The sequence below is a fragment of the Puntigrus tetrazona genome, chromosome 23 (assembly GCF_018831695.1).
Source record: "Puntigrus tetrazona isolate hp1 chromosome 23, ASM1883169v1, whole genome shotgun sequence".
Classification (NCBI taxonomy): Eukaryota; Metazoa; Chordata; class Actinopteri; order Cypriniformes; family Cyprinidae; genus Puntigrus; species Puntigrus tetrazona.
The window spans coordinates 5,214,382-5,239,877 of NC_056721.1; the positions used below are offsets into that span (position 1 = coordinate 5,214,382).

General features: G+C 37.3%; 2 protein-coding genes across 7 annotated transcripts in view; both read right to left on the minus strand.

Annotated features, from left to right (window-relative positions):
- arhgap46b (Rho GTPase activating protein 46b) overlaps nt 1-18,387 on the minus strand; it is a 61,804-nt gene extending 43,417 nt beyond the window's left edge. Inside the window, exon 1 of the mRNA XM_043224028.1 lies at nt 18,130-18,387. Within this exon, the coding sequence (XP_043079963.1) occupies nt 18,130-18,143 (14 nt within the window). The 5' untranslated portion in view covers nt 18,144-18,387. The remainder of the gene's footprint in view (nt 1-18,129) is intronic.
- Nucleotides 18,388-19,315: 928 nt separating this feature from the next.
- The window catches only part of sulf2b (sulfatase 2b), a 121,199-nt gene continuing 115,018 nt past the window's right edge, over nt 19,316-25,496 (minus strand). For 3 of the 6 annotated variants that reach the window (XM_043225501.1, XM_043225502.1, XM_043225503.1), the window contains one exon: nt 19,316-21,539. In XM_043225501.1, the coding sequence (XP_043081436.1) occupies nt 20,917-21,539 (623 nt within the window). In that variant the 3' untranslated portion in view covers nt 19,316-20,916. Of the gene's footprint in view, nt 21,540-22,006; nt 22,061-23,680; nt 23,715-25,496 lie in introns of all 6 variants that reach the window. The other 3 variants (XM_043225505.1, XM_043225506.1, XM_043225507.1) reach the window with 3 other exon arrangements.

The following is a 25,496-nucleotide window of genomic DNA, read 5'->3' on the forward strand; positions in this document are numbered from 1 at the left end:
GTTAAACAACCATGCAAATACAGTCCAAGTGAAGGGAAATGAGATGATAAACAAGCTACATAATGATAACAAAACTGGAAAGAACAATGGGCATAACTGTAAGTTGCTGACAGATAAGGTCTTATACGAGCAGACCTTTATAAGCATGAAGTGTGCCCCACTTTAGTTTATCTTGGCCTGAACCGCCCTCTCGGACAGGAAGGGCTTGTCTGATCGACATATGGTGATGGGGAATCTGAAATGTGCTCGAGGATATCTAGTTTATGAGCTCAACACCAACAGCTGTGTAAGTTCCCCTCTATAGTAGGTAAAGCTTGGAGTGTGGGATGTTGTGTTATAAGGTAATTGAATGGCCCACCTGTTCTTCTCACTTCTGTAGTCACTAGACACTTCACATTATGTAAATAAACACAAACTACGGCGCTCACACACACAGCATTTTACAGTAGGCCATCTGCCTCTGTTTTAAATGATTTTTCCTGTTTTGAATGACGCTCACTGACCTCACCTTTTGACATCACAGCAGATACAAATCTTCACCAAACCACTCAAACAAACACACGCACACGCACACACACACACACACACACACACACACACACACACACACACACACACACACACACACCGACCAACCCATAGGCTTCTATTGTTTTTTTTCTATTAGAAAGATACTATAATGTGCTGCATCTATACAATTTATTTTACTAAATAAATAAAATAATAACAATAATATATATATATATATATATATATATATATATATATATATATATATATTAAAAGTAAAAAAATGTATAAACAAAATAGTTTTTCTAAAATATATATATGTGTGCATGCAAATATATATGTGCGTGTGTTTAAATAGTAAATATAGACAGCACACATACATATATTATGTAAACAAAAACTTAGTATTAATAATTTGACAGCACTAATAAATGTGTTGGATGTCCTTTTTAATAGAACTGTTTATTGAACTTTAGCTAATAAATTTAAATAAAAATGTGCAAAATATGCAATTTGGCGCAGTTCCTCAAATTTGTATATATATATATATATATATATATATATATATATATACAATGAAGTAAACCTAAGTTCCTTCAATCCAGTAAGTATTCAAAATATTCTTAACAACAAATATTATTCTTATGGTTTAGATACAAAAAATCTATTAAAAATAAATAAATAAATAAATAAAATCACAGCAAAAACACACCCTGGTATATAATGACACTAAAAAGTGTTTGATTATACTTTTATAGAATATAAATCACCTGACGCATGACAAGTAGTAGATTGCTGAATAACCTGTTGCACACAAAGTTTTAAATCACGTTGATATATTAGAGGCCTCAGAAATTTGCTACAGTAGGCTTTATAGCGTTAAAAGGTTGGATTAAGGTTAAATTCCTGGATGTTGGCCTGTGATTTTCCCACAACGAGATATGACATGCACTCAGGAGTGAAGACGCAGTGCATTGTGGGTATGTTTTGGAAAGATGATATTGTGAGTGTTTACATTTCTGTCAGGCATGTTGTGTGTCTTCAAAGAAAGTGGAATCAAACCACACCGCTTTATCGGTGAAGTGTGTATTAACACGAGTTGTGTTCTGCAAATCAAGCATAAACTCCTCTATCTCTACGTTATGTAAACAGCATTCACACACCCATAGCCATAAGAGAGAGATATTATGGGTGCCAGAAGAATCGGCCTACAAAATATCTCTGGGTTGCTATTGGCCAGATCAAACAATCTTTCGTTTAGAGTGTGTGACTTATGGAATGCCAGTTCGCTTCAGATTATAAAGGTTGTGTGTGTGTGTGTGTGTGTGTGTGTGTGTGTGTGTGCTGAGCGCTGTGTGTGGTCTAGAGGAGAGGAATGCTTACTGTGACTGAAGGGCAATCCCTCCATCTACTCATTCACCTCAAAGACACCTGCATGACATTCCAGAGCGGAGCACTTTGAACTGTGTGTCACTGCCAGAACTGTGTGTGTGTGTGTGTGTGTGTGTGTGTGTGAGATGTTCAAACAGAAAGTAGTAGCCTTTTAAGCCGAGACCTGAGGCACACGGACACACCTGATCCAACCTTGCGCAGTTCAAATTTCAAGATGCAAATAAATTTTACTGGCATGATGAAACCAGTTTTAAGTAGATTTAATGGTGCTTGTTAAGGCAAGCTTCACTATTAATATTGCTCAAGCTTAGAGTTCAAAATCTGTAAGACACAGGAAAACATTTTTTGCCCGTGCAATGAAAGTCAATGGGGTCCAAAACCAAACTGGACATCATTTGGTATGTTTACATTAATTTTCATCAGTCTGATTTTAGATGCTGAAACACTGATCAGAACACCGTTCTGATATTGTGAAAAGTGACACACTCAGAACCAGATAATATTTGTGATCCTGGACCACAAAACCAGACACAAGCAGAATAGGTATATTTGCCACAATAGCCATTTATATATATATATATATATATATATATATATATATATATATATATATATATATATATATATATATATATATATATATATATATATATTTTTTTTTTTTTTTTTTTTTTTTTTTTTATTTATTTATTATTATTTTTTATTATTATTAATTAATTAATTTATTTATTTATTTTTCAATCATTAGGATATTAAGTAAAGATCATGCTCCATGAAGATATTTTGTACATTTCCTACCCTAAAAAATCTTACTTAATTTTATATATAACTTATATAATATAACTTAATTTTTTATTAGTAATATGCATTGATAAGAACATCTTTTGGCTTTTTTATCAATATTTGTTACACCCTTGTTACGGATTTCTGATTTTCAAATAGTTATATCTCAGTCAAATATTGTCTGATCCTAAAACAACGTATAACAAATGTATAAATCTCACATTCAAAAAATGGACCCTTATGACTGGTTTTGTGGTCCAGGGAAATATGTAGATAAATGCTGTTTTTTACCTTAAAAAGAGAGCTGACTAAATGTTAGCAGCACTTCTTAGCCAACCCTTCACATATTCAGTCTCCTCCAGTGACCAATTTCAAAAGATGTGAGGCGGAAACACACATTCGTAAGATGCAAAACACATGCAAACAAACACATTACAGCAAGTACGTCTGAATCAAATTGAGAGAAAGTCATTCAGTTAAAACGTTTAAATGTAGTTGTTTTTTCCTATCAGTTAGTGTAAGGTCTGTACCACCTCTTACAATCCGTCTGAAATTTAATTCAGTCCAAGCTCAGTCAGACCAATTACTTACATAACCGCTTTTCAGTCTGAGCGAAGAATCTTTTTAATGTATGTTTTATAATAAACAGTTTATTTTAATGCATATAAACATGTACAGACTTAAAAACACAGTGGAATGCAGAGGAAAGTAAGTCATGATGGTATATAAATAATGACAATCATACTGCACTTTAAATATGTAAAGATCTGAATATACTGTATGAACTTTTGCATGTGTCTCTATTTAACCAGTCATTCTTTCACAAAACCTGCTCCGCAATCTGACAAGCCGTTTGTTATGAGCCAGCCTGATTGGTCCTGACCAAACACTGGGCTTTTGTGATTGGCCAATCTTCCATCACTCCCTAACTGGTTTGGTTCATTCACACCACTGTGAAAGTCAATAAACGTCTCCACAGGCAGCCGTTCAAACACCTCCAGCCATTTGGGCTGCTGCTGCTGTGTGTGTGTGTGTGTGTGTGTGTGTGCGCGCGCGTGTGTGTTTCTGTAAAGGGTGGAGCCGTTCGCAAGTACCAACTTGCCGCTTGTAAAACTGAAAAGTCAGTGTGGAGTGCTGCTCGATGCACGCTGCTGCAGTTCACCTACTAACACAGAGAATACACTCACGGGCCGGAGCTCATGACAAAAACACCTTTCATGCAGCAAAACCTCATGCTCAGATCATAAATGCCAAATCTGAAATAAATCTCGTAAAAATCAAACTCGCACGCTTTCCGTTTGAAACCTAATACAGAGACCCTAAAGAAAACCCCACAGCGTGAGTGTGGTTATTCATTCTTTGTTAGTAAGCTAACATGGGCATATCTGACGTGCTTCACTGTTATACATTTACAAAGAAAGAATGCAGCTCTTAAGGTTTCTAACGTTTGTACAAACACACTCTCTAGGCAGCAGCTGAACTGACAAAAAAAATAATAACTTGATAAGACATTGAAGATTGAACCAATGTGTAAATAATTTAAGATGTGATCATTTATTTTTATATTATTATATTCATGTGTATTATATGGCTGTAAATTACTTTGGCAGTGGATGTTATTATTATTATTACTACTACTACTACTACTACTACTATTTACTTTTCAGATGATTACTAATTTAAATTAAATTAAACTGTTAACTTTTACTGTTATCAAATAAAAAGTGTAGATAATTTAAAACTGAACTAATAGGGTTTTGTATTGATTTACTTACTATATTTACATTTTAATATATTAGCTATGTATAGCTAAATATATTCAATTAATTAAAAACCAATCTAGTAGCCATCAAATAAATAGTGTAAACCATTTCATGCAATTAACATGTTTTTGTAATGTTTTACCTAATTTAACACAAACACACACACATTTCTTCTTAAACTATCATTAAATCATGCTTTTTTTCTTTAAACCTGCTTTTCTTTTCTAATTTACTTGCTATGGCATTATATTACCCCTTTACCTGCACAATGTGTTTCAAAGCTGAAATACTACACCACAACACACCACCTGTTGATTATTATATTCATAGTCATCTGCACCGCTCCATTTATCACCATGTTCTTATATACTGTTTATATAACGCACATATCCGTTACATTGACAAGTTCATATGCCACATGTTCATAATGTATATAATCTTTTGAGTGATCCAGATTAAACAGATCTTAAACAGGGCTTGAGAATGAGGCTCAACTGGAGCTGATTTACTGTCTTTTGACTGCTAAATAAATTCAGGTAAACAGAGACTTATATTTGTTCGACAGATGTGCATGAACTAAATTTAGAGCAAAATTAATAACATGCAACTAGGTCGACTGCGATGGCAATTGCAGAAGTTAATATTATTAAAGAAATAAAACATTTCTATTTCTGTGAAATACAAAAGAGGATATTTTGATGCTGGGGAACAGTTTTGCTTCCCATAGACGAAGACAATGGTTTTCTACCTAAGGGTGATTAAATGATGACACAATTTGTTTTTATTTTTGGTTAAACTACCCTTTTAAAGATGAGTGTGCATTACAATATGAGTGATAATTACTGCCATCTGTGTTTCATTAATCCCACCGACATCTGAAAGTCCTAGAAGCCCACAGTGAACGCTACGAACTGACCACCTCTCTGGCCAATCCAATCAGGAAGCTCAGGGAACTGGCAAATGTCAACGCTTCACAGAGTTACACAACATGACAGACAACTTGAAGTATCTAAAAAAAAAAAAATCGGGAGATTTTCTTCCAGCTGTCCGTCTCCAAACGTACAGCCAACGTGTCCGCACCACGCCAAGACCTCTTCACATCTTCCCGTCTCTTCCACGCACGCTCACATGATACCCAATTCACAAGATACTCTCTCAGAGACCTCCAGTCGGGTCTAAATATATCAGCGTTCCGCTGTATCTGGTCAACAGTGAGCTGCCAAAGCCTGTGTTTCCTGGAGATGATGGACAACGGCATTTGTGATGCTCTGGAGCTCCATATCAGACATGAAAAGGCCATCGTCTGTTTTCCACGCTACATCTCTTATTGCATCACTCCTCTGTGGACTGAAGTCACCATATGGACTGTATTTACATGCATTTACGTGTTGAAGGATATGCAAATGAAACCAGAATTACATCATACCACTGCAGAGCGTGAAGATTTTTCAGCCTAATCTTAAAAAAACCCCAACAGATTTATCTTTTACCTTTAATCTTCGCGATGATTGATGCTCCAGCATTCTCATGCAACATGTGCAAGTTCATGTGCGTTAAACGGATCGCTCTAGAAACACAGAGGTCATCGTAAAGGTTAATTACTGGCTGTTTGATGAAGAAGGCCAGGTGCGAACTCTCTTACTTTTACATTTGCTGACTTATAGCACATCTGCCTCCAGCTGGGGACCTCAGAGGGTAAGCATACTCCGGTAAACTTCCTCCCTCTCTCTCTCTCTCTGCTTATTCAGTAGGTGAAATACAATCTCGCGTGTCCTTATAAGCCTGGCTTAATCAAAAAGAGAAAAGGCCCACCTGCTGTTGCCATTCATTGTATATGCACCCTAGTCTGTCTGTGTATCAGTCTGTTATGTGTGTGTGTGGACTGGGAAAGGTCATGATATTCATAATAAACCTTTTTTTAAAATGCATGATTGCATGAGCTGGAGGCTGCGGATGTGGTGACACTAGACTTCATTATATGTCTTTATATATGCCTGATTATAAAGTTAGTTTTCACTGTTAAAAACGTTTTTTTCCACTGGATATGTAATATTCACTGCTTTTTCATTCAGATGACCTATTCACATTACCTACACAGTATTTAATGTTAAAACCTTTAAAAATAATAAAACGCCAGTAAAAATCAGTAAATATTTAAAAAATGTATTTAGATTAATACAGTTAAGCACTATTTTTACATAGTCTTTTTTTCTCCATGAAACAGAGACCTGCTAGACTCAATAGTAATGTGACGGTTTAACAGATTGTATAACGTTTTCATGGAAGTGTAAAAGACCTGTGAAAGTGAAACAGTTCTTCTCATCATAAGAGCAAAAACACACCGGCAGGAGAGAGAGAAGGACCACCGACTAACATCAACCTGGACAACAGTTCAAGCCTGCATGCTGAGAGAGAAAACAGAAGAAAAACAGCTGAATATGTCTCTGCAGGGGGCTGTATAAAGCAGGAAAGAGGATGAAAAAACAGAGGAGAACTGTTCTAGATCACTTCTACACAAAATGTGTTTCCTCTAGATGAGCCTAAACTGCTGATGCTGTGGCCTCTTAGACTTAGAGGATGAGGTACAATACAAGAGTCTGAAGAAGAAAGCAGGAACAGAGAGAGAAACATCGTGAAGAATGAGAGAGTCTGGACTGAAGTTCAGGAGGACGTCCAGATCTTGCCAGAACATTCAGTCATTCCTGGCTGCGGAAGAGCTGCCGTGCCTTCGGACGATTTGTTTGAGTCTAGCCGTTTTTCTCACACTCATCACTCTTGAGCCTGAATCCATCAAAGAGAAAGTGGGTGAAAAAACGCAACGGGTCAGAGTTGTTCATTCCAGTCATGATTTAATCATGAGGGGACTATGGGTGGGTTTCAGCAGGGCAGAATTACGATGGATTACCACACTGCTGCTCCAACTCCCATCTGAGCACAGCTAGCAAAATAACTATTCATTACCGAACTAGCATGTTTACAACCCTGCGTGCTTTGATTTAAAGGGAAAGATCATCCGGAAATTAAAATTCTGTCATCATTTACCCTCATTAGCTCTAAACCTATATGACGTTTTTTCTTCTCTGGAACATAGAAGACGAAGGTGATGTTTTCCATACAGTGAACTTTCCTACGCGACAAAGTAAATGAGGCGGTCAGATCGCAAAGGATGTGATTTCATTTGAAATAAATACTCTTCCAGTGTCACAATGAAGCATGGCACTGTGTTCATTTATATGCACTGAACTCACGATCCAGTGTTTGTTTCAGAGACAATGAAACAATATATGAAACACTATATGACGATGAAAGCATATAATGAGCTGTACGTGTGTAAATGAACAAAAATGCTGCTTTACTTGCTGCTTGTTGGGTTTAAAGTTTGAAAAGTAGACATTAAGATATAAATAATAGCATTATAATTTACAGTTTAATTATAATTAATTATTTCATAATAAATCACAATAAAGAACAAAATACATATTGAATGGGTATTTTATATATATATATACACAGACACACACACACACACACACACTTTTTCATGAGATTTCATATATATTTCACATATAACAGTCCAAATCTGAATACATATTAGAAACACAGATAATATACACTTTGTTATCCTCGCTAACAAATTTTGTGAATTTATAAATTCTGAAAAAACATGAGAGAGTTCAGTTTTTTTTAAAAGTGACATACAGTAGTACTGTAGTCTGTACATCCAAGCCTTGCAATTAAACGCCTCATTTAATACAGCCTTAATCTGATCTGAGGTTTAAAATACCTCGTAATGACTCTGGGATAAGAAAAGATTGGCTGTCCAGGCCTACAGTCTAGACCACTGAACTACATTAAATACCAAGTGATGCTTCTTCCTCTAAGACAATATTTATAGAACACTTTCTAAAACATGTTCACACACACACACACACACACACACACACACAAGGTCAAATTTACACGGAAAAACATACAATGCGATCACCCCAATTTCCAGCGACTACGACCTGCCAAGTACAGGTCAGTCCAGAAAAACACAGCATTCAGATCCACTAAACGATCTCGCAGGCCTCTTCTGAGAACTACATGCTGCTTTAGACACGCTCTCACGTAACAGAGATGGGAATTACACATGCATGTCTGGAAAGCATTGGACGGAAAAAGGGGCAAAAGGGGAAAAGAAAGACCAAAGGAAGAAATACTGTAAAATAAGTCAAACAAAGAACATAAAAGACAAGTGTGTGTGTGTATGTGTGTGTGTGTTAGTCGTCATGTTTTCAGAAATTTTGCATTGATTTCTGCTGCATTTAAAAGTGACAGAACTTTAATGAACTAAATCTTCATTACAACAACTAAACCATATTTCTTAAAATGAATACATTTAAGTAATAGAGTATAATGAGTATGATTAGTCATGGGAACAGATTAGAATTAGAAATTAGCATTATATAATTTGCTCACCAATGGTTCTTCTATAGTGAATGGGTGCCGTCAGAATGAGACTCTAAACAGCTGATAAAAACAGAAACAAATCCTTCAAACTTCAATCTATTGTTTCTAGCAGTGAAAAAAGTAATACCGCCTGAATAAGTAGAGAAATGCACAAATCGTTGTAATGTAATGTACACTTTTAATGTAAGAGGAGCAAAGAAGAAGGACTTTTTCAGTGGACAAAATGTTATTATGGACTGGTATTTTAGCCAGAAGTGATGATTTAAAGTTAAAATACATTAATGATGGGTTTCTTTGATTCAAACGTATAGCTTTTCTCTTCACCAGACATTGATTACTGCTTGTAGATTATTGCAATGTTTAAATCAGCTGTCTCATGCTGATGGCACCCATTCACTGCATAGGATCCATCGATGCTCAGATAATGTAAAGCTAAATTTCTCCAAATCTGGTCCCATGAAGAAACAAACTCCAACTAAATCTTAAGACACGTTTTCAGCAACTTTCTTTTTCGCTGTGCTTTAAAATAATAAGCACATACATGAAAATGAGCTGTGAAAAGCCCTAAAAGTATATGTAAATATCTACAGGCCTGCAGTTTTTCCTCAATATCTAAACTCAGAGAGCCTCATTTCGAGAGAGATGATAGTGACCTCTAGAACAGATCTTCTGCAACAGAACATGAACTTGTGAGTCAGATCCCATCAGCACGGCCCCAGAGGAAGGGCCCACTTCATCTGTCGGCTAGAGTTTCACCAGAGATCTTCACACCACACACTCTCCTCACGCACACGGTAACTGATAGGACCGCTCTAAACCTGACAGCCACCCACTCCTGTCTTCCTTTCCTAATTTAAAACGGCAGCTGGATTAACAAGCTTGGTGAAATAACGGTAAACTCCCACAGAGCTACAGCAGGCCAGTACGGCTTGAAATTGGATAAACATATAAACCTCAATTTGGCAGTAGCACTGATGCATTTTCAGCCAGATGCACTAACGACGTGCAATTTTAGTCATTTCGTTTTTATTTTCACTCGGTTTAAGAGAGTTGAGTCATGCTCAAGCAATTAGCTAGTTGCTATTGCTAATGTGGCCTCAATTGTAATTAAGGAAATTAGCATTCCAACATTAGCGTGTGTGCTAGCCACACTCCCTGACCACGGACAATGGCAGTGTTTGTGAAAATGGCCTGGTTCCCATTCACTGTTAATGAGCGAGATGCCTGATTAGGGATCTCGGAGCAGCACAGATCCACGTTCCAGCCATGAAGGTTACAGGGTAATGGATGGGGCAGTGGCATTTAACTTCAACTCCTTCTGTTACAATATTCGGTGGTTATTGATAGACAGCAAACTCCGCCCATCCAAGCCATCTTTTTTTCTTGAGTAGAACGGGAACGATTTTCAGCTTCACAAAATGTAAGTCAACAGCTGCAAGGAACACAAAATTCATGGCCCCAGACAATTTTTTTTATTGCATTGTTTACTATTGTTTACAGCCATGGCCAATAGATTTCAATGACGCAAATATTAATTTTTACAAAGTCTGCTGCCCCTGTGTTTTGTGATATGTTACTATACTGCAATATAATTGCAAGCATTGGGTTTTATTGACAATTACATTAGGTTTATGCAAATACTCAATATTTGCAGTGTTGAGAACAACTTCTCCCAACCATCCATGAACAGTTTGGGGGCGACCTATGCCTTTTCCAGCATGAAGAAGCACCTTGCAATAAGGCAAAAGTCAGAAATAAGTGGCCCGGGGAACAAAACATCGGAAACTCCCCAGAACTCCATCCCATTGAGAACTTGCGGTCAATCTGGGTAGACTAACAAAACCCCACAAATTCTGACAAACTCAAAGCATTGATTATGCCAGAATATGCTGCCATCGGTCAGGATGTAGCCCAGAAGTTGACTGATAGCATGCCGGTGTGAATTGGAGAGGTCTTGAAAAAGAACAACAATGTCAACAATGCAAATATTGAGTTTTTGCATAAACTTAATGTCATGTAATAAGTGTCAATGACACTTACGCAATGCTTATACTTCAGTAAACACTGAGGCAGCGAGCTGTCTCACTAAAACACTGAAATGCTGAAACATCCGAAAATGTTGCAAGCTTTTTTTTCACATCAAATGGCTTATAATTCTAGACTGGATGTATTCCAAAATATATCTGTGATGTAGCAGACCTAGTTTTAGACTCTTAGCTAAAGTGTGATTAAGAAAAAAGACAGACAGAAAATGTTGGCATTCACTACCTTTAATTATATTTTAAAATGATGTTTTAGTAAAGCACCCACTGAGTTATTTGTGGGACTGTGGCCTACACCTTTATGCCTTTTTTCCTCTACTCAATCCACACCGCTCCGACAGAGACAGGCAGGAAGGAAGAGGCACGGTGTGGATGAAGAGCACAGGCCAGACGTGTCCGCTGAGCCCAACAGTTCAGACACAGGCTGAGGTCACTGGAGACCATTTCAGCTGTGACACAATCAGAGAGGAAAAACCTCAAGAACAAATAGGGAAAAAGACACAAAAGGTGGATGTAGCAGATGTATGTCCACCCATATATATACAAATTATCTACAAAAATGCTGTATTTTTTACGCCAGAAACACATTCTTTGCATTATTAACCATGACATGAGAAGAGTGACCTAACTCATTTGCTCAAGAGCTTGTTCCCATGACTCCCTGTATGACTTCACTGTCCCATTCATCACGCACCTGGCCAGAAGTGGTCACTGATTGGTCAAAATTTACTCAGCATACAGCGCAGCACAATACCTCACATATTAACATTTCTCCAGACCTTGAGCTGTCAATCACTTCAGTCCATCAACCAGCCAACGGTTGTCAAGGAAACTCGGTTTCCCCATTCTTAGAGATTAGAAGAGCAGGACATTGAACGTAAATGATGAGATGAGCTTTCTACTGACCGGTTACAGACGTTTCATCCAAACATTTCAGAGTGACTGCATATTCTGGCAAAACTTGAACATGAAAATCTTCACGAAGTGAAGATGAAGCACACTCCTTGTTCTGAACACACACTCAGGATAGTCTGGCCTGCAGTTCAGTACAGGTCGTGACCACTCTTATCAGGCAGATGAGGGACTTCAGTGTGTAGAGGTGGACCAGAGGACAAGTGTGAGCGTTTCAGATGGGTCAGGTTGATTCGGAAAAGTGCATTAGCACAGATGGGGAATGTCGCGTGTTCATTCGGGAATACTGACAAATACACACTCAATTTCTGCCAGTCTCATTAAATGAAGCTTTCCAACAGGGATTTAACAGGGACTTAAAAGACTAAAGCACAGAGATGAGCCTTCAGGGCAGGGGTGTGTGTGTGTGTGTGTGTATGTTTGTCCCCCATTGTATTTCCCCCAAGCAACTACAGCCTCACTCATCCGAAGTAAAGAGCATGTGGTGAGCTTCCTCCATCTTAAAAAAAAAAAAAAAAAAAAAAAAAAAAAAAAAAAAAGCGAGACGTGGTGCCACTGACTGCTATGTACATTACAGGCTGTCCTGAAACACAAAGACCACAGAGAACTAAAAAGCAGTGGTTTACACTAATATCTCTTACAGTTGGTTTCTTGTGGTTATACACTGGAAAAAAATGTATGTTTAACATACCTACAGTACATACGTACATTTATGTAATGAAGTGTAATTGGGTATTTCAGAGTAAAGCTAAACACCCTACAAAACACCCTGGTCTAGACCCATAACAGATCTACACCAGGGTGTTTAGTTTAAAACAGAGCAATTTTGAATTCTCAATTTCCAAATGTAAATGTAAAGCCATTATTTTAGACTAACTACTAAACTAAACGATTACGTTTTAAAGTAAATCCTAGAACAATGCATGTAATGCGTGTCAAAAACCTCTCATGGAAATTCATACATTTTTGCAAACGTAATGTTTGCTTTTTTCTACAAAATCTTAGGTTTACTAAATACCACCTATTCATTAAAAAAACAATGCCTTCAAATTAATATCACATTCAATATCACAAATTTCTAAAAAATAACAATTTCTCCCACTGAATCAAATGGTACAATTAATACCATATCGCCCAGCTGTGAAGTAGTAGTTTTCTACATTGAAAGCTTCAATATCACCAATTCAAGATAGTTACGTTATCTCTTTTTAAAACAGGTTTGTAAAGTAGTTATGTTTTTTTTTTTAATGAAATCAAACATATTTATTTGGCACTGCCACTTTGAAAAGCAGTTAGTTTCCTCTTTCGAAATCAAATCGTACAAATTCAATCAGTTGCGCAAATCCAGCAACTAGCTGTTTTTCAGTTTAAACTGAATCATGCCAATTCACTCAACGTTGCCAATATGTGATCGTGAAATCAAATTCGACACCACCAATTCATAAAAGGGTTATATTTCTAAATCAAGTCATACAAATAAATGTGATGCCTAACTAGTAGTTGTAACGTAAATTGGACGAATTCACTCGTTTTCACAGATTCATGAAATAGTTGTTTTCAGGCCGACACGCGTCCCTTTTTGAGAGGGTAAAGAAAACCCCACCTTGCTAGAGAGAGATTTTGAGCGCTGTCTGGCTCAGTTTCCTATCATCTCAGTGGGGGTTGTGAGTTATTTTCAGACAGCCGCAGACATGCCCTACTGTGCACTTAATGAGTGCTAAACGCTTTTACTTTAGCGCTATTGGGTTAATATTCAGCAGATACCCACCTACTCTGGGAATGCTGCTTTAAAACGTGACTCAGAGAGAATGTGCACATTTAGTGTGACAGTGAAGCACACACACACACACACACAGGGGTCATATATGTTAGTGTTGTTTGCGAGCTCCTCATTAATTTACAATGGCTATTAAAAGGATTTAGAAAGAGTCTTTTATGACTAATGTGTTCGACAGCATGCTGTAAAAACACTGAATGGTTTGCAGACATTCAGAGCAGAGATCTGTGCTGGATGAGGCCGTTATCTAGAATGGCTTGTAAATCCAAAACTGCTGTCAGCGCACACATACAGGCCTGTACACTAGGAACTACAGTGTTGTTGTGTGAAGGTGTAAATGTTAACTAAAACCGAAATGATCAAAATCGTTGCTGTTTTTAAATTAAGCTGAAAAAGTCATTTAAAAATGTTAAATGACAAAATTATTTTGATATGGTAAAATAAAGTTGAAGCACAAAAATCACTCTAAAACTGAAATAAAAATAAAGCTTTTAAAAATAAACTTTTTTTTAAAAAAAAGGCAAAAGCATATAAAATTGGTAAACTAAAATGAAACCGAAATGCTATAAAAAAATACTATAAAAGTACAGAAAACAAAAATAAATAAATAAATAAATAAAATATATATATATATATATATATATATATATATATATATATATATATAGTATATATATATATATATATATATATATATATATATATATATATATATATATAACCCAAAATCTGCCTAATTGAAGCGGTTACTTTTAAGGATGCAAAATAGCAGAAAATTATCTGTAGGTTTTGGAAACTTTCCAGGACTTTTTGTATATTTTCAGAAAATGTTGAAAATTTTAGCCAATATCCGAAAACGTTGAAACCCTACTTCCTTTATACTAAGTAAAACACAACACTAAAATATAATCTAAAACATGGTAAACGTAGATATATAAATATAATGTCATCTAATACAACTGCATGGCTTGTAATGAGGTTAAATTGTTGCATAAAGATTGAAATGAGCAAGTTTTGTATTAAAACAATAAGGAAATGAATCATCATCATAGTCATCATTACACGACAGGCCTAGTATCTGACTGATGTGTTCATGTAGGCCAAAGATGAGCTCTCGGCATTGAGAAACACACCTTACCAGTTCTCTGGAAGAGTCGCAGTTTAAAGTTTCCTAAACAGGCCAACAGGAAGACAGCATCTCCAGTAATGCTACAAGTGAATGGAGGAGGCCGAGATCTAGCCTATCATCTCACACAGAAAAACCCTACCGTTACAGCTGAGCCAAGTTTGCATTGAGCGCACACCCACAAACTCATTTTCCATCTGATCTGGCCCACATCTATCACAAATGACCATTTCATCTCAACAATCTTCCTGCCGTTCCACATTAAGTCCTAAAGCGTGGAAATGTACACAACCAACATCTGCTGAAAAGATTTACTCATAAACCTCCACTTCATACAGAATGTGCTTAATAATAAATATAGACTGTAAAATATAAAAACCAAAACCTCTTAGAGGTCAGAACCAGAGAAATATCTTGATGTTTCCATCGGGGACAAGGCATTTGTTTTGGGTTCCTCAGATGTTTTCTAGCAGTGCCAAGCCAATTTGTAATTTCATCCCAGAAGATCCAAAAAGCAAGTAGTAATTAAGGCTTTACCGCAAACCAATAAGAGCTCCACCATTTCTTTCAAGCAACTACAAAGTTAGTTAAACGTTGCTATAGAAACAGCGAGGCAATAGGGTAAGACTGTTGACTGTTGCCCAACATGTGTTTCTTGGAGATGGGAAACATTCATCTGCTGGCAGAGTCAACAGCGTGTATTAAAGTGGTACATAACGCAAACAAACGCATTTCTTTACAAGCCCTCAATCATCTCGGATCAACATAAGGATAAGGTCACGTTCTTTAGCAGCTGATGTAGTAGAGAGTGCTAGTTCAAGTTTTTTTAATCTGGCCTTGTTTAGGGGTCTGTGTCTTTGTTCAAACTGATCTGATGCTAAACAGGGATTGTGTTGTTCAGTGATAGTGTGCACCCTTACTTTTTAGAGAGGAAATAAAAGAAAGAAAAATCTGTAAATGGAAAATCTCCATACAAGTTCTTCATGCATGTCTTTTTTCTACTTGTACGAAACATTGTCTAATATTCTGATACGTAGTTTCCATGATCTAAATATTTTTCAAAATTAAATGTTTGTTGTCAATTGAAAGTGTGTAGGCCTTTTGCATTATTATGCTGTTATTACATGATTATACATTCAGTGGCATGAAATGGTCTTAAAATGACAAAAATATCACTTATCACAATTATTTATGGGACAATATATTGCACAACAAAAAGTTGTTATCGTGACAGACCTAATGTTCATGTCTTTATTTCTTCTGTTGAAAAGAAATGAAGGTTTTTGAGGAAATCATTCTAGAATTTTTCTCCAGATAGTGCACTTCAGTGGAGGAAGTACTATATACTTCAGTGTTTACAACGAGCGATCGTGCGATGAAGGTCAAGGTTTTTATTATTATTATTATTATTATTATTATTATTTTATTTTTTATTATTATTTCAAACTAATCCTTTATTCATTCAAAGTGCTAAAGAAAGAATTTATTAAAACGTTCATTTTCAGACATTTAACGTCAAAACCGGTTACATTTGAAAACAGGTATGCATATCTTAAAAACTTTAGCGGAGGCTAAACACTTAAAATGCCTCTATTAAAATTTAAATGAAAAATGCGTCTTTAGGAAGAATTTTAGTTTTAAACTGTCTAAAATCGAATCTAAAAAATCTATACGAATTTAAGTTAACCGAAACCAATACGCTTCTCAAAAAATAAATTCACGAAAAAAACAAACAAAAATAAATAAATAAATAAAAATAAATTCCGTCTGTCTCCATCGCTCAATGAAATTTGGGATACCTGGGCCACAAAAGATCCATTTGTTGTGTTCTTCACATTCCAGGATACACAGACCGCATTTCAAGAAGCCTTCGAAAGGGCTTTTGCCGAAATATGGCCATAAGTTGCATGAACTACTTTTCTGCTGCTTGTCCTCATTCACTTTAACTATCTGGAAAACTTGGGCGTTCTTCAAAAAAATACTCCTTATGTGTTTTAAAGAAAAAAAATGCACATTTGCACATGAACGAATTCAGAGTGAGAAAATAACGGCCGAATTTTCGTTTCAGCGAAACTATTCGTCAGGGGTTCACTAATTCATAAATAATTCACGCATGCGCAACTAAGGGTGCGAGCAACTGGGACACATAATCAAACTTTCAGTCTCCGGTCTAATAGTAACTCCATATGGCTTTGTGAATATTTCAATAGTTCTGAAAAGCTGTCAGTGTTTGTCCTGGCTTCGGATGAGGCCTTCCGAGAATGCGAATGGAGATGGCATTGCAACATGATTAATAAAACATGTCAAAAATCCACCCTATTAACTCCATTAAGGCTGACACCTGGAAGATGACACTGGAGCCGCGTCGCATCTGTTCATCAATCTGTCCCACAACTAATCAACCCATCACTACTCTCAGCATCATATATAGATCACAAGGACCTTCAAAATACACTTCAGGTGTCTTTATTGAACTTTCAAGTTAGCGCCGCTCTCCTTCAATGTATTTTGATGGACACCTAATGCAATTACATTCAATGAAACGGGTGCTGTTTTAAATATTTTGACTTCAATATTTTGAAACAATGACTTCAAGCGTTAATATAATGCATTGTGTCATCTAAAGCAAAACTCAAAAAGTTTCCAGAGAGGGTTGACAGTTTTACGGTTCATTTATCATTATTAGCATCCAGCTCCATGTCAAAACAGTACAAAGTGTGTTTTCTGCTGATAATATGCAGCTGAACGCCAATATTTCACAACATCTCCCGTAATTAGTCACTTGTCGTCATGGTAATATTTATGGCTATTTAAAATTATAATAATAAACTAAATGTAGAGCTTCGGTCACTGAAACAAATTCCCCGTATGTGTAAACATACCTGGCAATAAAGTTTGATTCCGATCCTGTAAGATACATAATAAAAATACAACACGTGCTAGAAGATAGAAGAGTAATATATGTGTAATAAAACAGAAACAGGGCACAAAGGCGACGTGGACAACGGAAAAATAAATACAGAAATTATATTAGATTTCCCGAACTCGTTTACAATAGAACAAACTAAATGTTCCTGTCAGTTCGTTCATTTACATACTAATTAGCTATAAAAATCGATTAGCAACATCCTAATCTGTTTCGAAGCAGTTTTCTCTGAACTTTGACCATCTGAACATCTCTGCGAATAACACTTTATAAACGCAGAAAGAGCACGAGCCGATGAAGCCTGCGTTTCATTTAATCAAAACATCCCAGTAACGTGACATCCCACATGCCATGAACAAACGCCGTTTCTCTTTCAAAGTTACCTGCTAGCAAACTCTGCCCAACCGCAACACGTTTCCACAACTCAGCAAAATGATGCGTCTTACCTTCTGTCAGCCATGTTCCTCACATTGTTTGGACTAATGGAAGTGAAAGCAGTGAGATGTGTCCTCCGGCAGAAGCTGCGCAGACTGCGCCGAGGCTGTGAACGTGGAGTTTCTGTCCCGCTGGAGTTTGAGGCAGACAGCCCCCGCCCTCTCCGGCGCGGGCCACGCTCGAGTAATCTGATCTCCACCGCAGCCCGCCGGAGCTTCACCGGGGCGCAACGAGCGGACACGGCTTGACGCGCGGCGCCATCTACCGGCGAGCCGAGGCACTGCAAGCCACACCGGCGCGTCTTCTCATGAGAAAAGTGCACCTGTGGAAAGCCCGTTTCCGCCTCTGAAAAAGGGGTTTATTTCTTTTCATCTCACAGTTCTGTTTTTTTTTCCTGATTTCTTTGCTGACACAATTCTGACCTCTTTTCTCAGAATATTAAGTCAGAAATAAGTCAGCAATTCTGACGCTTTTCTCATGATATAAAATCGCAATTAGGACGCATCTGTCTTTGTCTCCTCAGAACTGGACTTTAAAAGTCAGAACGGGGAGTTTATATCTCAGGCCCACAACACTGATGTGGAAAAAAGCCAGAATAGCGAGTTTATCTCACAATTGCGAGAGAGAAGTCAATTGCATGTTTATATCTTACAATTTAAAAAAGACAGAATTGTGAGTTTATATCACAATTCTGAGAAAAATAAATCAGAATTGCTAGTTTATATCTCAATACTGAGAAAAAAAGTTCACAGTTACCCTTTTTATATTTATTCAGGGCAAGACTAACTGGTTTAATTTTCATTACAGACGTGTTAAATACATCAGGTGTGATCTATATATCATTAGATTAAACTCTCTTTGAAATGCATGCAAATATGTTTTTAGAGATACAGGCATGTTAGTCAAAACCTAGCTGATCCAAGGCCTGAGCTGTAAAAAAAAAAAAAAAGGGGGCGGGGAGCGAAGCTCATTTACATTTAAAACTACATGCACAAAAACAGCGTTTCCGCTTACAGCCTTTAAAATGATATAAAAAAGGATCTGTGGGGTATTTCGAGCTGAATCTTCACAGGCACATTCGGGAGACCTGACACGTATACACTTACATGGCATTATATGTCCCCTTTAAACATAATCCGTTTGCATGGAAACAGATGGCACAGATTTGTTGAGGAAAAAAAGACCCATACAAAGTGATTTGGGCATTCAACACTTTATTCACAAAGTAATGAGCACTATCAAATGTCCACTGGTAAACCAAAACAAAAATATAGGTATGATAAATCTATAGAACTGTACAAGACTTTGTTAAAACCATTTTTTAAACTCCTATTCCGAAAACAGCCATCCCTTTGGAAGTGGCAAAGGAACATTTCTCCTCCTCTCCGAGTTGTCTCCTATCCTCCAGTTTATGCACAGTACATTTTTACAATAATTATGGCGTTTTTTTTTTTTTAAAACAACCATACACAATCTCAGACAAAACTGCTTTTAGTACAGCCACGAGAGGTGAGGGGCGGATGTTGCACACTGATATGAAATACATGTATGTGAACACAATAGAGAGCCGTACTGATGAAGTATCCCAGAGTGAGACGACACAGTCATAATAATCAAAGAACCAAGCTGATCTCAAAACAGGGATGGATGAAATACATCAGGAAGGTGGATTAATAATTTAAACAATCTTAGATATGTCACCATAAAAAAAAAAAAAAACTGAATATGTGTTTTAAAGAACTGTTAAAAATATGCTGCATAAATAAACCTGACGCTGGAGTGAAGTCTTTATGTCTTGCGGTCGGTTTAGCTTCAGATGTGTAATAAAAAATATCCTTTAACCATTTACATTGCAAACACGTTAAAATACATACATCCATTCCATATATTTGCTCTGATATTAGTAGCACTGTGTATAGCAAAAGTTTTAAGAATAAGCTAAGGTTAAAAATATGACGTGGCATGTTCGGTACATCAAAATTTCTTTCTCAATGCGCTTGGGGAAAACATACATAATTGTGTCGAATGTGAATAATGGCGATGCACCAAATTAACGTTTTTTCTTTCGTTTTCGTTCGGTGGTTAACTCATTTTGCTGCAAAAACGGCAAGATATTGTAAGAAATGTAAATGATTTTGGACAAAAAACTGACCAATGTTTGAGCTTAAACTAAATAATGCTATAACATTACTGAGAGCACACAAAGTGCTTAGTTTTATCACACGCAAAATGACTTTTGACTTCAGATACAGTGTGTTTACACTCACACAACACACAGACACATTCATCATTGACCTGTTTGAGGTGTTGTTCAGTGAAGTTATAAGGCTGTAAAAGACACTGTCCCACAAAGTAAGACACCCTCTGGAGACACCAAAAAAGAGAAAAGCATTATGGTGCGAAACCGGTTTCAAAGTGAATCAAGTATGAATGGTCAAACAACTCAATCCTTGTGAAGTTGTACTGCCGTTTTAATTTTAACCCCAACCTTCCCAAATCCCGTAAAAAAGATGAAAGAATGAAAACAGAGTAAAGAATCTAAGTTAAAAGACAAAAATGTGCTCTGTTCAAAGCCTAGCCGATCTCATGGACAAGTTGGGAAAACGGTCCAACTGTAGATGGAAATGTTGCTGGAAGTCGCCGCGCTTCTGAGGCCAGTCGATAATGGAGCAAGGGAACACATGGGAGAAGAAAACAAACCGAAGGACTGTACGCTGCCATTAAACGTCCTCTTTCTTCACTTCCGTCAAATATAGAAGTGAGGAGGGATGGCGTGAGAGAGGAACGTTACGTGAGAGTCAAACCGTTTCCTGCAAAATGTCATTGCAGTCACAGTGGGCGGAGCTTAACCTTCCTGTCCGTCTCTGAACAAACTCCTCCTCTTCCTCCTCATCACCGTCCCTACCTTCTCTCTGCCTGTCCCCTTTCAGTTCTCCAGCGAGCCCCTCACTGTCCACCTGTGACCCTGCAGGTCTCACGGGATGTGATGAAGGCGAAGGTGGAGAAGAAGAAGAGGGACGCTCCACTTGGTTTAGCCCCAAAGCGTCTCTTAAGACCTCAGCGCCAGCTTCCTTCAGTAAAAGAGCGGGCGTGGCCAGAGTGGTCAGGTAGATGGCTGAAGCGGATTGGCTGGAGGACACCAGGGCGTGGCCTCTTCCTGTTTGTCCGTCCTCAGGGCGGCGAGGAGAGTACGGCTGGTTGTCGTTGCTGAGGAGCGTGAACATGTGGTCCACGGAGCGGCTGAAATGAGCCCAGTCCTCGAGGCTGAGGGTGAAGTTGAGTTTGAGATCGTAGGCGTGCTCATCAAGTCTGTACAAAGGTTCAAGTTCGGACCAGTTCGGCTCGCCGGGAAACATGTTGGTGTCTTCCGGGACGCCCTCATTCCATGAGTTATCCTTCCCATCCTTCCCATATCTGTCCTCTGTGGGGGAACACGGCCACAAAAGTTAAGCGCTTTCGACCAGAGACGAAACCCTTTAAGGCACTCATTAAAAGTGGATGCATCAAAATGGAGATGGATGCTTGTGATTGGAAAAACAGAAAATAAACTACGATAAAAAAAAAACAAAAAACCCTGAAAAGGCTTGTGATGGTGAAGGAAGGAAGAACCTAAATGATTCAGGCTTCACATGAAATGAGGTGAAGATGATGGGGGGTGTGTGACGGGAATCTTCCCCTCGTGCTCAGAAACAAAAGTGCTATTTTTCCAAACGGTTTCCATGCAGATAGACGTCTCTATAAACTAATGCTGTGTCATGCAGGCCAGGCAGATGCATTCAAGAGAAAGGAAATTAAAGAGAGAGCGAGAGAACGGTGATTCAGACAAAGGTAGTGGCTTGGTGGCATTGTATCCTATGGACGAGAAGCAGAATTATTATCCAAACTCACAGCGATTTGGAGACAGGCTTCCTCACTTTAGGCCATTTCCGGCGCTGAAACTGCCTAATGCGACAAGCAACGATAAGACAAACTGTTACCCCGCCCCCAAACTCAAGCATGTGAGACACAGCCAATCAGAGAACTTAAAGGCTTTCACATTCACACAACAACACCCAAGGCTGAATACATGCAAGGCACAGAATAGGGCCAGAGAGAGGAAGACAAAACGAGAGAGACAAAGACAGAAAGAGAGAGAGAGAGTACAGAATCTGAAGGAGAAGACATCCGATCTGTCAAGGAAGTAACTGGGAATCGGACCCACATACTGAGTGGGTGGGTTTGGTCTGTTTATCTACGTTATCGACCACAAGTAAAGGGGGTCATATGATTCTATTTTTCTATTTCTTGTGCTTGGTATGTGGCTGTTTGTGCATGTATAAGATCTGCACAGATACAAGCTCTATCTAAAAGAGAAGGCCGATCCGGGCTCAAACTCCTCGTTCAAAAACGCCCCCCCACATGTCTACGTCAGGATGCGGAAATATTTGTATAATGCAGCCCACGTCGTGTGAGAAAGTGCCTTAGAATGTGCTGTGTGAGTGATTGAATGTCTAAGTGTCTTTACATTTATTACATTACTCAAGATTATGGTAAGGGAAGTTATATTTTTGTGGGGTTCGTCCAATCACAATGCACTGTGTCAGCTGGCCAATCAGAGCAGACTGTGCTTGTCAGAAGGAGGTGAGGCAGGGCGTATTCAAAAAATAATGTATTCAAAAAATAATGTGTTATCAACATACTCTGTTACACCAAATAATGATCTTTAAAATAGCATCATATGACCCCTTTAAATGTTTTTCTCCTCGCTTACCAGGGCTCCATTTATTTGATCAAAAATCCAGAAAAAAACAATTATATTAAATAAAATGTAAATATTATTTATTTATTTATATGTTTTAGTATAGGAGTATTTTTTAGAATGTATTAACTTTTATTATTATTTATTGTCACGTTCCTTCAGAAATCATTCTAATATGATTTGCTGATCCAATTTTTTTTTTAAACTGAAGAATTAAAAATTCAAAGGAACAGCATTTATTTACAATAGAAATTTTGAAAAAGAACGTTTGCTAACTTTTGAACGTTAGTGTGATATTTTATGCGATAATACATTTATCTCTATACTGTTTACTATACAATTTTTTTCTATGTCTTCATTTCTTCTAATTTTTAGACAGCTGTACAACTCAAATAACGCATTTCTATGCAGAGGAAAGATTATAATTAAAAATGTCAGAACATCTTGCCCCATAGACTTCCATTGTATGTGCATTACAGTATACTAGATTTTAATTTTTACAAACTGCAGATAGGTCATGACTTTGGTCTTATTCTAGAGTAGAGCCTAACGTTTATTTAACCTGAAACATTCCCTTCAGCAAATTGACATCAAATCTGGATGTTATCCTCTATGACAGAGTGTCTTCTCCTTGATTTCACACTGAGGAGTGTATTCCTGCGATGCCTTTAGGTGTGTGTGATGTGCATCAGACTGTTCAACATTCATTTAAGCTCCAAGCTGTCTACAACAGAACTGCAGAAGTGGATTAGTATCTTCATCCAAAATAATCTCACAGTAGCCTTCTAGTCTACAACGGGGTTAAATTAATTTGGCAGTGATACCTGTATTCATCATAGCTGCTTCTCTCTTTACCCCCTGAAGAAGAGACAATATCATTAGTTAGAGAGTGTTAAAACAATAATGTTTAAGATCCTCACGAAAGCATCACTGGAAAAAAACAAAAAAACAACAACTCTGGGCTTCTGTCCAAGGGTCACGTGGAAGGTCGCAGTGCGAGGGTCGGAATAAAAGAGCTTGATAAAAGTCATCAATCAGCAGATGAAGAATATTGATGTTCATCTTAAGCTGATAAACTGCTTTTCTGATCCGTGTCAGGTGGCTTTCAATCTCGATCGTCTTTTTATGGCAAGCTCAATCTGTTCTGTAAAACTCTCAAACAATGCTAATTGTAAATAATAAACTGCAACTAACAATGAAGTTAGTAAAAGTCAGCAAAATAAAAAAGCTGATCAACTTTTTAGAAGGAAAAAAACAATTCCCATGCTTGTTAATATCAAAGATGGTGTGCTATTTATAATATTATAATATTTATAATATTACACTAAATCTCTACTGTACTTAATCTGTCATTTTACCAAATTATGACGATACTAACACGGACACGTTGGGTGGCCAAACTATTCAACACGTGAAAATATGAGCCTGACCACATTAAATAAAGGTTATTTTGCTACACAGTACATTAAAGCTTTTCAACAGAAAAATAAAATATCCATATATATATATATATATATATATATATATATATATATATATATATATATATATATATATATATATATGTACACACAGACACACACATGCAAACACTTGTACTGTCAAACGGTTAATCACACCCAAAATAAAAGTTTTTGTTTACATAATAAATTTGTGTGTACTGTGTGTACATATTTATTATTCTTATATAAATACAAACATTAAGTAATAGCGTATATATTTAGAAAAATGTCATGTTAACATATTTAATATATTTATATATAATATAAAATATAAGAATATTAACATATAAACGTATGAACATATAAGTATTTGCAAGTGTGTATTTAAATATATACAGTATACATAAGTGATATTATATTATATTATGCTACATTACATCTTGGCAGCTGAAAATACAGCTTTTTATGCATTTTGTATTTGTGTATCAATGTTAGTTTTTCAGTTGTTGTTTTGTTTTTTAACATTCATGCTAAAATAAATCACCTTTGCTCAGAAACCTTTGAAGTTTTTGTTCTTCTCTTGCATTTTTATGTGACCTTTCGAGGAACATAAACAGATTGCAGGCGCCGTAGAGTTCCTTTAACATAAGCTGTCCTCGAGTTCATTTGGAGTGAATCAATAAGGGGCTCAATAAATGTGGCACTTCTGCTTTCACCGCTGGACTGATCCCCGGACGGATCACGCTAAAAATGAGTTTCGGTCACCTCCGTGTGCGTTTGATGACTTTGATAGCATGGACTACACGTCAGGTACAACTAAGGACATAACATCCTCAGACAGCATGCTGTGTGGCACATGTTTACCCTTCAGGACAGCAGCTCAGGTGGAGGCGGTACGACTTTCTGTTTGCATATAAAACAAGGAGGACAGGAAGCAAGGCAGGGCCAGGGATCAGGTGAGGATGATGATGATGAAGATGTGAAATTCCATGTTATCCTTTGCCTTGGTCCTTTCAGAGGGAAATGCGTGTGTGTGTGTGTGTGTGTGTGTGTGTGTGTGGCACATGTATCAGTCGGTGTGCTGCAAGCTCTGGACAGGATGACTAGCAGAATGAGGCAGCTGTGTGTATGCGTACGGTATATATGTGTGTGTGTGTGTGTTGTGGAGGTGTTTAGACACATACGAGTGTGTGTGTGA